General features: G+C 38.2%; 1 protein-coding gene across 2 annotated transcripts in view; it reads right to left on the minus strand.

Annotated features, from left to right (window-relative positions):
- The window catches only part of AK5 (adenylate kinase 5), a 213982-nt gene that overhangs the window by 163713 nt on the left and 31335 nt on the right, over positions 1-18934 (minus strand). For both annotated transcript variants that reach the window (XM_010963381.3, XM_010963379.2), the window contains exon 6: positions 3327-3518. In XM_010963381.3, the coding sequence (XP_010961683.1) occupies positions 3327-3518 (192 nt within the window). The remainder of the gene's footprint in view (positions 1-3326; positions 3519-18934) is intronic.

Genomic DNA, 18934 nt, shown 5'->3' on the forward strand with positions numbered 1-18934 from the left:
CAGGCAACAGCATGTTTTCCTGGCTATTTTGATTAGATTTTTTCTCCAGTTAAACTAGGTTTGTTTGTTCTTTAGTCAAATCTGCCAACAGATACCGTTAATGCTGAAGTAAAAAAGAAAAAAAGAATGAGTTGACATCTGTTACAATTCAACCACCATATTCAGACACAGCCATTGTATAGCTTGATTATATGGGTGACAAAGATATCAAAGAAAACACTGGGACAATTTTATAACAGATTAACAGACACTTTCAAAGAAAAACAGTGAATCTGGCAAGAAGGTTTTACAACCTAAATTCTTCATTTTGGATTTCTTCAATAATCCATCTATGTGAGAAAAGGCAACAGAAAACCCTCAAAGAGCACAGATTTTTAAGTGGTAATTGTAGATTCCAAAAATTGGCATTTGAGGTGGAAGGAAGAAAAAGGAGGAAACAGGCAAATTACAAAGCAACGTCAATCACATCGCTCTTATGACATTCCAGGCACTGTTCTAAGCACTTGATATCCACTTACTCCTTGTAATTACACTGAGGTAGGACGGATGAGTATACCCATTTTACAGGTCAAGCATTTGACTCAGAGAAAAAGAAGTAACCTGCAGGGGGTCACACAGGTGCTAGGAGACGCAGCAGGAATCTGGACCAGGCAATGTGGCTGCATGATGCGTCTTACACACGGTCTCTCCCTACCAGGCCACATGCATTCTCTCATTTCACCCATACAGCAACACATGCAGTAAGGAGTGTCATCTCCAACCTACAGATGGCGACCAGGTCCTAGAGCACCGCGAATTTACTCAACGGCAGTGGAGCTGAGATTCCAAGTGAGGTTTCAGATTCCAAAGCCCGAGGGAGGAAGAGCACCAAGACCAAGTTTCTCACCTGGACTAAGCGGTATGTGGTCTCTGTGATCTTTAAGAACGTCACACCAAGATCAGTGATTAATCCCACTCGCGAGGTAGGGTTGGGGAGAGAGTCTGTTCTCCTCACTACAGGGAATTCCTGTAGTGCCTGACATATGTGAGGGCACCCTGTACATTCTCTTTTGCAACAGTCATCACACTTAATAACTCGATGTTAACTATCTGTTTCCCCACAGACTGCAAGCTCTGTTCATTTACTGGGAACATACTATGTACCAGAGGGGTACTGTTCCAGGCGTTTGGACTATGTTATGAAATAAAATAAAGATCTTTACCTCTTGTTTATTTAGCTTTGCACCCCTAACACCTAGCAGAGTGTCTGGCACCCATCGGTTCTTAATAAATATTTACTGAATGAATAAATGAATTAATTAGGAGGAGCAAGTAGAGGAAAAAGAAAACAAACTACAGAGAAAAAGAAATATTTGGGTTTAATCTTTTAACTCCCTGATTTTTACTGAGATCTTAATATGCTTTTGATTAGTAAGGATGATCACTTTAATGATTTAATTCATCTTTAAAAGCAGAAAGGCTACCAAATATATTTTAACTCCAAAAGTGAACTACGATCCAGGTTCTGCAGGAGGACATGTGGTTCAGGATACAGTACTTGCTCCTCTGTCGGACTAGACTTTCAAATTCTATTTCCCAGAGCTCAGCCTGCGTTTGTGCTCACCGTTTTTCAAAAGGTGACTTTCCAATGCAAGGCTTCTCCCAGTAATTAGAGGCGTTTATCTTAAAGCTCATCTGGGTTTAGCAGGGAGGTTACAGGCTGTCATCTGCATTGTTATTGACTCCTTCAATTAGAGGCAATGGCATTTCACCTCCATGCAAAATATTAGTAAATTAACAGTCCTCACTCTGCATTCATTTGGGAAATCTGCTCTGCTTGTGATGACGAACGTGACAAACAGGGAGTAATCAGAGACGCTCCGGTAATACCTTTAAGCCTTGAAAACATCAATTAAAACTCTGGCCCTGCAGCTTGTGCTTGGGGTTTGGTCTGTAGGGTAAATTTCTATTTTCATGACATAGCGCAGAAGTCAGCAATGGTAATTTGCAGGAGAAACAAACAACAACTCCGACAAAAAAAAGAGCCACAGAAACACCCACCCTGATTTTCTTGAATCTTTCATATCACTCATATCTCTTTTAGACCAAAAATGAACTCTGGCATTGTGAACACTTTTCAGATCAGATTTACAGTTCTCTGCCATGACAACGTTGACTCAAAGGGCAAATTCTAATAAGTATTTCCTTATAGTGCTAGAAAGACCAAAACTATTATTCAAATGTCGTGACAGTCTCTTTCAGTCTAAGGGCATTTTAGGCTAATGAAGAGATTTTTTTTTTTAACACAGTAATTGTTAGGTTATAGGAGCTCTGCAGATGGGATTTAGCAGATTTACCTAAAATTTATGAGAAGCGTCCTCTGTGCATTTTATTGGGATGGGGACGCATCACGTTCACAGGATTCTCCACGGGGGCTTAAAACCCCACTAGGCAAGAATCTCTACTCTGGTGAGAAAGACCAAAGGGCTGAGGGGAGGGTTCTGTGGAGCTCGGGGACCACCATGGAGCACCACGGAGCTGCTCCGGTCTCAGTGTCATCTTCTGTAAAACGCCTTCCTCAGGTGGCCAGTGAGCCTCTTTGTCTCCTCTATTTTAGACTTGATTCTTTGATGTAGGGATCATGACTTAGGCTGCATCTTCACCTCCAGCTTCCTCTAACTTCTAATGACCGTAATAACTAGTGATTCAGCCTCATTCTTCTTTGGCGCACTGAATATCATTAACCACAACATAAATTGAATGTTTACGAAAAAATTAGTATTTGCGCTGTTCAGTGGGGCCGAAAGAGCAAGGCCTTCCATTTTGAGACAATATCACTTCTCCATGACAAGTCAGACTCTCCGCAAATGTCTTCTGGGTTGTCAGCACCTCATTTCTTTAAGCAGTACACTATGATAAGGTCTAATTTACAGTTTAAGTCTAATATAACACACTATCAACTATGTAATTTTAAGTCTATCAATTTTACTTGGTTTCCAAAGATAGAAGAGTTGAGAAACTGGGCATGTTTTGCTTAAAATTATCAAGAAATTATTTTAAAATTATTTTTAACTTGAGGGCCATAAGATTCTAGCCAGGGTTACCACTTTTTTTTGTAAAAATTAATTAAATGAAAGTGAAAGTGTTTTTTAATGACTTAATAAAGGTTTAATAATGGTTTAATAAAGGCAAATCAGGTCAAAATTACCAGTTGTTTTCATTGGATCTGTACCCAACAGAAGCCACATATTTAAGGTAGAAAGATTTCTAAATGAGAAGAACATGGAACAATTAGAAATCTGAAAGGTCGTTCACGTACTGGACATGCAAAAGTACAGCTAACTTACTGTCATGATGAGCCCCTTCTCCTGGAAGTATTTAACCAACGGAGCAGCGTTCTGCTTGAAGTTCATCAGTCTCCTTTGGGTAGCTTTCAGGTTGTCATCAGGTCGCCCCTGTTGCTCTGCACGCTTCAGTAATCTTTCTTTGAGTCTCTGATTGGCACAAGCCAGGAACACCACCAAGTCGGGAGTACATATCTGTGGAGAGCATCAAACAAGTAGACAAGGTGAGAGGGTAGTGGCATTCAAGTCTTTTGGGTCTGTTGAGGCTGCCATATTTTTGACCAGTTATGGTCTTGCCAGCGTGTTTCCAGGGCTACGGCTCTACGCAAAGCCAGGAGGAGCTATTGTTATTACAGTCCAGGTAAATGGCATACTTCGACCCACACAGCTGTGTGCAGTGGCCCGCCTATTTCAGGAAAAGACTTTTTGTCTATGCTCAAATACATTTCCAAGTTGAATTAAGAACAATATAGGCCAAAAAAAAAATTAAATTAAAAAAAAAAAAGAACAATATAGGCCAAACTCTGCCAAAGGCCGACATGACTTGACTTCAGAGGGGAGATGACCACGGGGCTACAGAAATTCTCTACAGCAAACAAGGCCTGCTATTATTACTGTCTGTTGCCCTTTAAAAAGTATCAACTGCATGCCAGGCCCAATGCTAAGTTATTTCCTATGATATTGCTAAACTTCAGAACAATTAGCAAGGTAAATATTATCTCCATTTTAAAGATGAGCCAAAAAAAAAAAAAAAAAAAGATAAAATAAAGAGCAAACAGAGGCTCTGAGAAATTAAGTACTTCTCCGGGGGTCACATGGTCAAGGTCAAAGGTGGTATTTGAACCCAGGTCTGTCGGGTCTATGGCCTGTGTTCCCTCCACTATTACAAAGAATCAAATGGTTCAAAAACCTTCAGGAATTTATGAAAATACCAAGGAATGACATGAAAAAAACCTATGTAATAAAGAGTTCTTATTTAATTTAATTAGAACTAGTACTACATTTAAAAGATAACATGGCCATATAAAATGAATGTTGTTTCTTGCTGAAGATGGGACAAGAAAAAAGGGCAGTTTTGCACAGTGCTTTAAGGAAATGATCTCCCCAATTTTTTATTGTATCCTCACATTAGTAAATTATTTGTGCATATACCCCAATAAATATATACTTATTAATTTATAAAATGTGCTTGAATATATAATATGCATGTTTAACCATACTAATATAGTATGCATACTGTAAAATAAACACAAAAATGCAATTTAAAAAGAATGGGATATGATAATCATAACTTTAACATTTTCTTCCCACATCACAGTGGTTTGCCTTGCACACTCTGGAGACCACTGTTTAGAAACTGGAGCCTGGAGGCTGGGAAACATGGGGTCCGTTCTAGCCCCAGGATTTAACAGCTGAGGTACGGCATATGGCTTAACTTTGCTAGGCCTCCATGTCTTCATCTGTCAGAAGAGACAGATGAGCCTACCTGCATGAGTTATAAAGATTAAATAAGATAATGTATGTAAAATGTGTAACACAAACCTGACCGATGGTAAGTGCTCAAAGAATGTTAGCAATGCTTGCTATCTCTTGGTTTTCATGATTCTATGTTGTCCTGGTTCTCCTTTAACTTTTGGGTTTTTATTTTGTTGTTTTTTTCCCCTTTGCTCTCATTTTTTGCCCCTTCTTAAAAGCACTAGTAATGGTATTTCCAAGGCTTAGATCATGTTCTGTTTTGCTTTTCCCTCTCCAAGTTCTCATTCTCTCAGCAACCTTCCGCTGTTCTGGTTTCGACCACCTGTCCTGTGTTGATGGATTCTAAATCTACACTTTTCAGCACCGACTTTCAATAGCACTTATATCCTATATTTGCAAATGCTTACATGACAGCTCTACCTGAAAGTCTTAATGTTACATGTGACCCAGCAAGGACAGGATCAATTCCAGCACCTTTTCATCTACATGAATGTCCCATCTTGCTGAGCCATTTATTTGTTTGTTTATTTTTATGATAGCAACCCTACTACTTTCCTGACTCTCTCAGCTAGAAGTCTTAATATCATTTCTAATCCTTATAAAACTTCAGTCTCTCCGAGCTCTCACCATTGACTATGGATTTTTGTCTTGAAACACTATTCAGACTCCTCTTCCCCAAATTCCCACGGCCACTGTGTATGCACAGGCACACACTGGCCTAAGTGATTAGGAGCATGAATTTTAGAATCAGATCATCCTGATTTTATATTTTGACTCTGCTATCTACTAGTTGTTTGTCCATGGGTAAATGGTTCAATATCTCTGAGCTTCAGTTTTCTCCATTGTAAGAAAAACAGAAAGAAGAAACTCTTCTAATCCCAGTGGTTTAGTATCTCCCAATTTTTAAAACACTTTTAAATAGTTTTTGGGAAGCCTTAGCAATTTAGAAAGTCACTTTGTATTTTTGTGTGATATATGATAAAAGGATTATCTGAAGTTAAAACTTTTATCTTATCACATATTATAGTGTAAAATTCATATTTAAGAAAATCTTTGGCAATATTCAGTCTTACCCAATATAACAAATGACATCTTTTAAAATTTACTTTGAATAAATTATATAAGGGAGAAGATAATTTTTGACAAATAAATTAAAATGACATATTGTGCTTGGTTTATTCATAATGTATATTAAAATATGGAAAAATCCTCAACTACTAACTCAGGATTGAAAGCAGATAGAAACTTCTTGCATTTAGAAATTCTTGCATTTTGCATTTCAACAAATTGAATGGTTTACTTTAATACATTTTGTGTTTTGCAACAGACACAATGTCACTGCTTCTCCCTACATAACACAAGAAGGTCATGGAGAGACTTAAGAATGTAATCATCACTATATTTTCCCTTTTAGTACTGGTTTTCAAAATACTAGAGGCAGCTTAAAATTCATCTAAGACTTTTTTATACTTCGAATAAAACTAATTTATTTATTTATTTTAATTAGTAGATTTTTTAAAAAAGCAGTTGTAAGTTTACAGATAACTTGCGTGGACTATCTAAGATTTTTGATCAATGAATGCAACTTCAGGTCTGATATAGATGACTTTGAAGTGACTCTGCAAAATTACTTAATTTTATAATTGTGATTAACTTGCTGTCTTTCCTTGGTATAAATTAAGCTACATATAACTAAGAATAAAAAAAATTAAAATGTGGCACAGGCGAGAGCACTGTGGCAGCTGGGATAACCAGCTGACTGCTCAACTGAGGGACCTCAGCCACAAGATGCTCATCTGATTCCTAGTAACCCCACATATGTCCACACATGAGGGCCCTCGTCCTCCAATACTGCTCCATTTTAAAGGATGAGAGATGTTAATTGTTTGGGTTTTTTCCCCAAAATGTAAAACAGAAGCAGATACCATTCTTTTCCAGAAGATGTGAAGCCCCAGGAAAGTTTTCATGAAATTCACTCATGAAACATTGAAAAGTTATCACCAAAGTGGACCCTTGGCACATCTTTTATTAGCCTATGTCCTCAAAAGTTTATTGCTGATTGAATAAATGAGTATATCAGTGAGAACAAAGACTGAGATACCGCTTTTGTCTGCATGAAAGTACACTTCCAAACCGCTGATACTGTTTTTCCCATTGGATCAAAGAGATCAATTTTTTTTTCTGTCATTATACAGACAAGTCAGTCTTCCTCTATCCATTGTCTCAGTTTTCTACCTGAATAATTATTCTGTTAAAAAGACCTTATGATCACCTTTGATGAGCAAAGACATATTCACTGTGTCAGACAGCCAAGTGAGCCTATTTTAATAGTCCCTGTTCTTAGCTGTCAGTGGTTTTGACTGCCCTATCGTTTATGAAGATGTATTAGAAGGCCTAGACACCGTAATTCAGATCACACTGTCAGAAACCAAAAGGCAAAGTCTGAAAAAAAAAACAACAAAAAACAGAGAGAAGATCACACTTGGAACAAAAACTGGAATCATAGAAACTAAGAGATGGAAAAATCTTGGTGGTTATTTAACCCAATTAATGCCAACCCTGTAATCATCTCCACAATCTCTTGACACGTGATTTCTAAACTTGAATGCTCTTGGGAGCATTTCTTGCGATGCCTCACTACTTATGAGGTTGCCCCTTTCATTACCGGACAACTCTAATCACTGGGAAGTTCTTTCTAATACTGGGCTAAATTTTGCTCCCTTAATTCTACCTACAGGGAAAATGTAAAGTAAATGATTCCTTTCGCCCATGAAACATTTATTGAATATACACCATTATCACATAGGCTAGACTAGATCATGAAAGGAAAAAAGGGTGGGTAACTGGACTTTATCATTTAACATGGAGATAATTTCTGGGCAGATCTCCTAATGGATTATGGGGCTCAGGGACAAAAACTGGACTTTGGGGCCCACCAAGAAGAAGGAGCTCTAGAAACTACTGCTGTTACTCCCACCTTAGGCTTTTGGTTGGAATCCTAAGGGGCAGCTATACCATGTGTGAACCAGCCTTCCCAGGACTAAATTCCATTTAGAATCATCTCAAATCCTCATTATACTAAGGTGATTAAATGTGTTTAACAGCCAATTAGGCACTGAAAGGAGAATTAGTGAACTAAAAGGTCACGAGAAAATATCCAGAATGAAACAAGGGGGAGAGAAGGGTAGGAGGAGAACAGAAAAGAGCAAAAGAGATGTATGAGACAATAGCTGGAAAGTTCTGGAAGAAGAGAGAAAAATGAAGAAGCAGTGTTTAAAAATGGAATAGTTAAGAATTTTCCAAACTCGCAAATAATATCAAGTGCCAGAAGTAGGAATCAATATGAAAACCAAGAGAATAAAGAGAAGACTCAGATCTAAGCATGTCATAGTAAAACTGCTGAAAGTCCAGACAGACAAAAAAAGTCTTTAAATCAGCCAGAAGAAAGAAATGATAGATAACCTTTAGAGGGGCAACAGTAAGACAGCTAGATTTGCCAAAGAAACAATGAAAGCCAGAAAACAATGAAATGACATCTTTAGGGTGCCGACAAAAAAATAACTACCCATCTAGGTTTCTATATCCAGTAAAATATATCTTTCAAAAAATAAGAGTAAATGCAGATATTTTTCAAACAAACACAAACTGAGAGCACTCTCATCAGAAATTCTACTCTAATGGAAATATTAATGAATGTTCTTCAGGTAGAAGAAAAATGATCCACGCTAGAAAGCTGGCCCAGAGGAGTGAATGAAGAGCAATGAAATGGTAAATCTGTGGATGAACCTAAGTGAAGACTGACCCTATAAAAGAATACTAAAAGCATGTTGTGGTATTTAAAAACAGAGATTAGTCATGAGGCAGGTTAAGTGAAGTTCACTGTTCCAAGGTCTTGTTCAGGAAGTTGGAAAACTACTGATTTCTATGAGACATGAATAAGTTAATGATGGATGTTATAATCTGTAGAACAGGAGTCAGCTAACTTTTTCTGTAAAGGGCCAGATAGCAAATTTTTTAGGCTTTGCAAGGCCATGTGGTCTGGTAGCATCCAAGCAGCCATGGACAGGAAAGCAGGAGTGGGGCTGGGCCAATGCAGAGGAGGAGGTGAGCCAGTGCAGAGGTACAGTGCTGGGTTAGTCACTGCGACGGGAGCCTAGACTCCACGCTGCTGGGCCTTCTGAGGGGACATGTGTGATGAGTGTTTATTTATCAGATCCTGTCCCTTATAGGCCAAGAGTTGCCCCTGGCGTGTTGCCTCCCTCATACGTTCACACTGTGTATGTCTCAGAGCAGGAAATTGAACAGTGAGTTGCTGTCCTGGGCAGCATTACCCAGGCACAAAACTGGTCACAGCAGCAAAGACCAAGGTCAAGGGGGCCTGAGAGAATATGAGGTAGGGCATCAGAGGTGCGTGATGGAGCAGTACACTTTAAATATAAAGATACAGAAAAGGAAAGGGATGGAAAACACATCCAAGGAAACATTAGCCAAGAGAAAGATGGGAAAACAATACAAATATCAAATCTGGTTAAAAAACAGGCAAAGGAAAAAAAATGGAAAGTATCAACTGAACGTATCTATTAGGAGAGTGGATCTGGAAAGCTCTCATCATGAGAAAAAGATTTTGTAACTATGTGGGGTGAGGGATATTAACTGGATTTACTGTCGTAGTCATTCTGCAATATATACAAATATGGAAATCATTAGGTTGTACACCTGAGACTAATACAATGTTATGTCAATTATTCCCCAATAAAATTTTTTAATTAATAAAATGCCTAATAATCCATTTTCTATAAAATAAAGGGCAAAGGACTTTGAACAGACATTTCTCAGAAGGGGACAGGCAAATGACCAATAGGTATAAGAAAAGGTAGTCAGAATCACTAATAATCAGGAAAATGCAAATCAAACCAGAATGATATCAGCTCACACACCTGTTAGAAAGGCTGTTATCAAAAGACAAAAGGTAACAAGTGTTGGTGAGGATGTGAGTAAAGGAGAAATCTTGTGTGCTGTTGGTGGGAATGTAAATTGGTTTAGTCACAAAGGAAAACAGCATGGAGATTCCTCAAAAAACTGAAAAAGAGAACTACCTCATAATTCGGCAAGCCCACTTCTGGGGATACATCCAAGGAAATAAAACCAGTATCTCAAAGAGCTATCTGCACCCTCAGGATCACTGGAGCATTATTCACAAGAACCAAGATATGGAAACACCCTAAGTGTCCCTTGACCAATGAATGGGTAAAGGAAATGTGTTATATGTATATGCACAACTAAATATTATTCAGCCTTAAACAAACAGGAAATCTTTCCATTTGTGACAAAATTGATGAACCTAGTAGACACAATGTTAAGTGTAATAAGCCAGACATAGAAAGACAAATACTGCGTGATCTCACTTACATGTGGAACCTAAAACAGTCAAACTCACAGATGCAAAGAGAAGAATGGTGGCCATCAGGCTGGGTAGAGGGGGAGATGGGGAGATGTTGGTCAAAGGGTGCAAGGTATCAGTGACACAAGATGAGTAAATTTTGGAGATCTAATGTACAGCAATGTGACTACATATAGTCAACAGTATTGTACTGTATACTTGAACTTTGCTAAGAAGGTAGATCTCCAGTGTTCTCATCACAAAATTTTTTTTAAAAAAGAAGAAAGCTGTTACTATGTGAGGTGATGGATGTGTTAGTTAGCTTGACTGTGCTGATTATTTTGCAATATATACATATATATATGTACATATATACCAAAACATCACATTGAATGCCTTAAATAATACAATTTTTGTTTATCAATTATACCTCAAAAAAGGTGAAAAAGTTACGAGACAAAGTAGTAGACCTTAGGGAAGAGAAGTATTACTAGCGCTAAAGAGTGTCACTTCATTATGATACAAGCTTTAATTATCCAGGAAGAAATAACAACTCTTAATCTGCATGACCCAATAATATAGGCTCACAGTATACTGATCTTGGACAGAACTAAAAGAAGAAAATTACAAATCCACAACCATAGTGGGAGATTTTAATATACCTTTCCAAGTAACTGATAGAACAAGTGGCAAAAAAAAATCAGTATGGAAAAAAAATCAGTAAGGATATAGAAGATAGAATTAACAAATTAATGTATTTTTATAAAGTATAACCATCAAGTTGAACATAGGCACTTTTAAAACACAGACAGAAAATTTATAAAAGTTGCCCATGTTCTGAGCCATAAAGGAAACCTAAACCAATTTCAAGTCATCACTTTATCTTTAATGATTACAGTGGAAGTAAACTTTGCATAAATAATGAAAATATAAATAGAAAACCCCCATGTTTGGAAAATAAGCAATACATTTCCATATAATTCCTGGGTTAAAGAAAACACAATAGAAATACAAAATATTTTTAATTAAATTATTATGAAATGATGCCCTTCCAGAACTTGTGGGATAGAACTGTGTCTATAGTTAGAGGGACACTCAGTGCCTTCGATGAATAAATCAGGGGAAAAAACAAAGGCTGAAATTAGTGATCTAAGCATCCATCCTAAAATGGTAAAAAAAAAAAAAAAGAAAAAAGAAAAAAATTAGACCTTAAAAAGGTCTACTAAAATGTAGAAAGAAGGGAAAATAATGAGTAGAAATCATACAAACACAGTTTAAATGCATAATTAATACATTATGGCCAAGGGCTCGTTCTTTGCAAACACTAATAAGATTAATAATCCCTGGTGAAACTAGTCAAGGAAAAGAAAAGGCACAAATAAATATTGAGCATAAAAAGGGATGCACCCCAAATACTCTACAGAAAACAAGACGATAAAAGGAAATATTAAGAAAAACTTCGTGAAAACAAGTTGGAAAATTTATATGAAATGGACAAATTTCTAGAAAAACACAATTCTCCCAAATCAAAAAAAAAATAATAATAAAGCCAGAATGGTTCCATATTCATAGATATTAAATCCATAATTCAAAACTCTCACACAAAGAAAATTCTGAATCCAGATGGCTTCACCAGTGAATTGTACCAGACACCAATCTAACAGAAACCCTTCTACTAAATATGAAGGAGGGAGTATTTCTCAATTCATTTTATTAGACTTGCATAGTCTTTGAATCCAAAGCCTGACAAGGACACTAAAAGAAATAAAAATTATAGGTCAATCTCACTCATGAACACACATGCAAAAATTCTAAGTAAAATATTAACAAACAGATCCATTGATATATAAAAAGGATTATATACACCATGACCAATTTGGGTTTATTCCATGAATGAAAAATGTGTTTACTGTTCAAAAATCAAGCACTGTAATTTACCAAACCAACAGAATAAAAGCGGAAAAAAATCATATGATCACATTAATAAATATGAAAAAGGAATGCAACACCCAAATTTTGCCTGAAGTTTGCAGCTCACAAATGAGAATCTTTTAGACACCATCCTCCTAGAGAGGAGACCAGCTAAACAGGTAGGCAATTTTTTTCCCCAGGATAGGAGAAGCAATTAATCTCGATGGGGGATCTTTCCAAATTAAGTTTGACGTGGACAGGTGGAAGGTTCTAGACACAGGAACAGATGAACTGGGACCCTGGCATATATGAAGTTCCGTCATCTGTCTTCTGGGTCTATTCTCTTTTCCCAACTAACACGCGTGGGCTCTGCACCACGCAGCTTGGTTATAAACTCCATAACTTGAGCTATTAAGACCCTTGGGCTTATAGAAAAGGACAAAAAGTAGAAGAATGTGCATCTCTAAGGAAAGCAAGTTCAAGACTCCCTTCCATTCTTCCTCATCCTCCTCTCTTCGCTTTTGAGGAGAAAGATGTGGCAAAAGTTGGTCAGAGTCGGACTTTTCATTGAGCCATCATCCTAGGTAGGGGTGTGATTTCTCTCACCTGGGATCCTCTCTTTTATTTCCAGGAGGTTGAGAAGTAATACCCATTTCTCTTTCTCTCTGCTGCTCACCTTTCTTTTTGAACTTGCTTCTTTCTGTGCAGCAAGTGAGATCAGCTGGACTTAATTTTCAGAAGGCCTGCACTGGGCAGCTCTAAGCACTGGCACCATTTACGGTTTTTTGCCCTTACTTCCTGGCTTTTCCAATGGCATTCCCTGGATCAACATTTCTGTGACAACAGTGTGACAATCTGAGACTTAGGGGGTGGGATGATGGTTGGAGGAGGTCTCGTGGCCTGCTTTGGCCCTAGGCTCTAACCTGCCAGTAGTTGGGATAAAAAGAATTCTCCATGTGATTCAGATGATACTTTGGGCTCCACTGGGTTTAAAGACAAAGTTTCACAGTAAAAGAATACACACACACACACACACACACACACACACACACACACACTGCTGTCCCTGCATATATTTGATTTAGGGATCATGGTAGAGGACCAGCAGACTGAGCATAGGATTGCTTGCTCCCTAAATATAACTCCAACCTCTCATACTTCCAATGATCAGTACGGAGGATTAGGCTTCGATTAGAAGGAGGAGTAAGACATTTTCTCTGACCTTAAGGAGCTCATAGGTTAGTAGTTGAGATGAACAGATAATTATAATACAATATGACTACCACAATGTTTAAAAAAATATGAGAATAAAGAGGAGGGCCACTTCCATATGGCAATTCTTATAATACCTGATGCCAGTTAACATAATCTCCCTAAGTCTTCTTTTCTCCAAGACAAATGCCATTCCAGCTCTCCATTATTGTTACAATTACGTGAAATTCCAGGAATTATATTAAGTCTGTTTCACTGGGACACACTTTGATAATAATGTGAAGAAAACCCTACAGCCACGTTACTGTGGTCCTTACGCCAGCTGCCCTTGCTGGGGCATCCCCTGGACGCTTGTCAGAAATGCACGTTCATGAGCTCTGCTCCAGTCTACTGAGTCAGAAGCTCTGGAGATGGGAACCAGGAACCTGTGTTTTAACCTCAGCTTTGTATTACAAGAAACCCTGTAGGTAGACATGGACACTCAAAATAGTAACTTCATGAAGTTGCAGGGTCTTTAAAAGTAAAATAACAATAAAAATCAGAAGTGGATCAAGTTGATTAAGTACGAAAATGAAAGAAATTGTTCTGTTTCACTTAAGGAGAAAACTACTATGTGAAACTTTATTTTTATAGTTTGGGCATTTCTTGTTGGAAGCCTATATTCTATCCATTTCCATGGCCCTGCAGTGACCTCTTACAGTTCACATACATGTTGCTTCTACTACATGAGTTAGGTAGTCATCTAGGTTACTCTGTCCTTTCATAATTTGTCACAAGCCAGATTAATCATATCTTCTGAAGAGAGTAAACCATTAACGGTTTCAAAAAGAAATCATTAGTTTATGAAAAGTACATTTCTGTGGTTTCATTTTTAAGGTGCAAATCTCTATTTCAATAAAAGCAATTGGGGAACATTAAGCTGCCAAGATGTAGGAATTTAACGAAGAGGAAAAGATTAAGGTTTTATTTAATATATACCATGTTGACAATATAGAAATGAATGTAAACTTACATGGCTACTTTTTTCAAGACGTCTTTTCCTGAGCAGTGCTTTGATTATGCAGGCAACCATTTCATTCATGTGTCTATTCATTCATTAAATATTTACTAAGATCCTATTACCAGCCAGAAATTGAAGTTCTGGAAAGGTAGACTGAGACTAGATGGGCTGGCATTGCCTCCCACGCTAAGCATTTGGGGAATATATCTTATAAACATGGAAGCAATTTATTTTGTGCCTTAGAATGAGTGCCAATGGCAGTGCAGGGAGTAGATTGGATGGGGCGAGACTGGAGGCAAGCAGATCATCTGGAAATGCTAATGCACCTGAACTGTCTATGGAATGTGCCCCTTATGAATAGTGGTCAAATGAAATATAAAGTAAAACATGATCATTATTCTTAATATTGTCTTTATAGATGTGCTTGATTTTAATGATTATTTAGGAAACAGGAGAAACCACTAGAGCCAGCATTAGGCAAACAGCCCCAGTTCTGACATTGGAGGGGAGAGTGGAATGAAGGCAAATGGGTAGAACCAAAAAATATATCAGCTGTTCCACACTGGTGGGATGAGCGAGCCATGCCTGCGTGGGTCGTAGTGGTCAGATTATGTCTCTGCACCACTGCTGCCTGTGACTCAGGACTGACTGGACCACAGAAAACAATATCGATCAAAAGGCAGTCAAATGACTGTATGATGCTGTTGGGTGATGGTGCCAGACCCAGCCACGGAAATCACCGCAGGGACAGACCTTGAGGAAGTGGAATATCTCAGCCTATGGCTAATCCTGACCCTAAGCCAACTTCTAAGCCAGCCCCTCTCTATACTACGCCTCTTTACAAACATTTAAATCCATAATATTGACAATAGAAGTACCTCTCCATGAGATCCTGTCACTGGTAGGCAGGCACAGACCTGATGTACATTGTCAACTACATTCTAAATTCATGGAAGCAAAGAAGATAGGGAAGGATTCTTAAAGACCATGTGGTCCAAATCCCTGTTTGATCCACCGCGTTAGCAATCAGTTTCCCAAGAAACAAGCTGCTAGAGCTAAATACAGTACATACTTTCACTTGCATCAAATAAGATAAAATACATTCATTTTATAAAGCAAGAGCAGTGCAGTTTCTCCCTGACCTATCTATTTTAGATGACTGGAGTTTGTGCTTTGAGACATACTGTATCCATTCAAAGGCAGTATTAGAATTCTAAAGTGATTAAGAAATTAAAGAAAAAGTACCTTTTCAAATCTTTTAAAAGCATTTCTTGGAAGAACATTAAAGAGTATATTAAATGCTTACTGATATAGGAATGTACAGTAGACAAGAAATTATGTGATAGTTCCAATACTACGCCAGGTGCAGACTCCTGAGTGGAAAACTGGCTGAAAATTCACCTCAAAATGCCATTATTGAAGATTTCCATTTTTAGTTTAGATGGAAATACTTTTTTTTTTTAAAACTCTGGTGTTGTTCCAAAGAAAAAACTGGTATCTTTTTCTCAGGTGTTAAGTTATCTTGATTTGTGTGGCTTGAAAGAAGCTAACACTTCAAAAGAAGATGTATGCTGAATACAGGTCTCTTTCACACTCATCTGCCTTGATTGCTTAGCATTCACTCAAGCACAAAGGCTGTCTCCAAGGAAATGCAGAAAAGACTATTAAGCTATTAGCGGCTGGAGGAGGGGTGATGGTTCCCCTCCATTCCTTAGACGTTACATTATCTCTCCATTTAGCTTATCTTAGAGTAACTCTTCTCATTCATATTGACAGTGATGAAAACTACTTTAAACTCATATCCTCAGACATTTGAGGCATTAAGACTCAAACAAGTTCTAGTCAGAATTTGAGAATGTATCTTTAGAACATCTTGTTCTCAAGATTTTCACGAGCACCCTAAGTATGAGAATCACTAAGGAAGATTTCTTCATTCTTCCACTCATTCAATTCACAAGTGCTTTTTTAAACTATTCTAATATGTGCTTATAAGGGGTTAAACTATTCATTTCTTTTTCTTTTTAAAAATCTGATAAGCAGAGTTCTAGCGCTACTTGGAAGTGCATTTATAGGTGTCCCCTTCAGGTCAACAAACATTCATTGAGCAGCTACTATGAGCCAGCTACCATATTATTTGAAAGAGATGTAAAAGGGGGAAGACATGGTCCCAGTCCACAAGGATCTCCCAGTCCTGTGTTGAAGCAGACACAGAAACTATTATTTCAATACAGTGGGCATTCCACTCTGTTGGAATACAATTCCAAATGGAAGCCAGGGCAGGATACAATAGAGGCACAGAATAGGGCCTGGAGCTGTGAAGCTTGTGGCCCATGTGAATACCACGCAGCTATATGGGATGTCACCTTTCCCCAGAAACTTTCCAGGGCTCTGCTTTTCCTGGAGAAAGTGTACAGAGAGAAGAAACGAAGAAGTTATAGCCAAGTCTATGTTTGGTAAGCAAACATGGGTCTATGAGAAATACTGCTGATACAATCAAATTATCCTTCCATCACTCACTCATTCACTTAGTGAGATTTTGTTGAGGACTACTGTTAGAGCAGGCAGGTAGCTAGATAAGCAGAGAAAGGGGGACATGGGCCAAATGGCAGAAATCCATACGTCTTGTGAACAACGGGGGTCCTTGGATAGACTAAGAAAAACAGGATCCTCTGGACTGATAAAAAACATACTTTCTGGGTTGCTAAGTGTCCTGGAGGCAGAAGGGTAGGACTGACAGGAATCCCTATTTTCTGAATGTAACCTTTTGATCATTATGACCTCTGTCCAAATGTAACCTTTTGCTTATGATACCCCCATCTGAATGTAACCTTTTGTTCACTATGACCTCATCCAACTTCCCGATCAAGAATAAATAAGGACAAAAAATCCCTCCTCCCCACCTGGGAAGGTGGAGCTGGGAGGAAGTTCAGGAAAGACGACCCCAGACCCCTCCCCATCAATGAATATTCTGCCTATTCATTTTTTACACGCATATAACGAGCTTGCCAAGGAAACTTGGGGCAACTACCCACCTGGATTTGCTCACTCTTTCCTTGAAAGCATACTGTCTATTCCTTAATAAATCTTTGCTTTGCTTCTTGACCTCCGTGTCTTGTTTCTGAATTCTTCCTGCGACAAGAACCTCTTGCCCACAACGCTGCCAAGCACCAGAAGTATAGTAGTTGCATTTTGTATTAAAAATGTAGCTCAAAATGTGGCCTCCAGCTCTAAATTGCTCTGATGTAACAGAAAGTAATGAACTCAAGGTTTAAGACATGGATGGTCTGGTAGTCATTGCCATTTCCAGAGTAGTGAGCTAAGCTGAGACTCCCCAGTGAAATGACTGGCACTGTATGTAAAATCAGGACTCTTCCTGACAATCAGGAGTAGTCTCTGTGGGTACCCCCATCCCACTCCATGCTCCTTTAAAAACAACCCCACTTCCAGGAGGAGGGTAAAGGTTTTGGTTTTTTCCTAAAAAGACCCAATAAATGGCTTGATAGATTCACTGTTCTAGGACATCTGGGATGGGAATTCAGTGTTATAGTCTCCAGTCTATACTCCACAGATGTGGCCCATCCGAAGGCTTTCTATCTGGAACGGGCAGAGGGTCATCGCTGCTAATGACCACAGCGCTCTGGACTCAGCTTCGACAGCTTTCTCAACACAGCAGGCCAGAGAGCCATTAATCATCTGAGTACAGTACACCAGATGAAATATTTTTGCTACTGCTGGTTTATCCACATTAGTGAGGTGGCTCCACATGCCACTCATGAAAATTAGTTTCAGCCTCACTCCATAGTCATGCTGAGTAACACACACACACACACACACACACACACACACACACACCCCCTAACTGGATTTTCAATGTTAAGTAGTGGTGGAGACAAGAGGTTTTTTTTGTTTTTGTTTTTGTTTTTAATTAAAGCCAATGAAATTTTCCTCCAAAATTGTTGATTTCTACTTTCAGTGTTCTGCTCAGTGTTTTTAGCAGGCTAACTTATGGCGTACTTCCTCATTAATAAATGAGTAATTTCCCAAGGCTCTAGAAGAAAACAGCCTTTATAAAAATGGGTCTTTTCAAACTGTCCTGGTGCCAATGAGTTGACACCAGACTTTCAAGTCTTTTGGGGCCACAGCAGCAGCTGCCTTCATCTTCGCCTTTCTGCTTGAACAGGGAGCCAGAGTGCTGAAATAAAATCACTCTAACAGGATATTTTTAGATTATTAATTTAGTGCTTTGAAATCCAGGAATAATTTGGGAAGAAACAAATCTGAGATGAAAACCCTTTCCAAATATTTCTCTCCTACCTATTTATCTATCACTCTCTTATCTATCCATCCCTGTGTAGGTATAAACATATATACATGTATACACAGACACTGTTGAAAAGTGAATATGAAAATACATATTAGAATATTTGGAAGTTCAAGAAAAACATACGTGGGTAAATTTCCAGAAGGCTCATTATTAAATTGGAATAGAAAGCAAAGGATCATGGATATGGAAAGACCCACCAGAGATTTTAAATCATCATCCATTTTATTATCACTTAATCATATACTCATTCATTCAGCAAATACTGATGTTCAAGGTGTGCAAAAATAATATTAAAGAATTCCTAAAAT

The sequence above is a fragment of the Camelus bactrianus genome, chromosome 13 (genome assembly GCF_048773025.1).
Source record: "Camelus bactrianus isolate YW-2024 breed Bactrian camel chromosome 13, ASM4877302v1, whole genome shotgun sequence".
Classification (NCBI taxonomy): Eukaryota; Metazoa; Chordata; class Mammalia; order Artiodactyla; family Camelidae; genus Camelus; species Camelus bactrianus.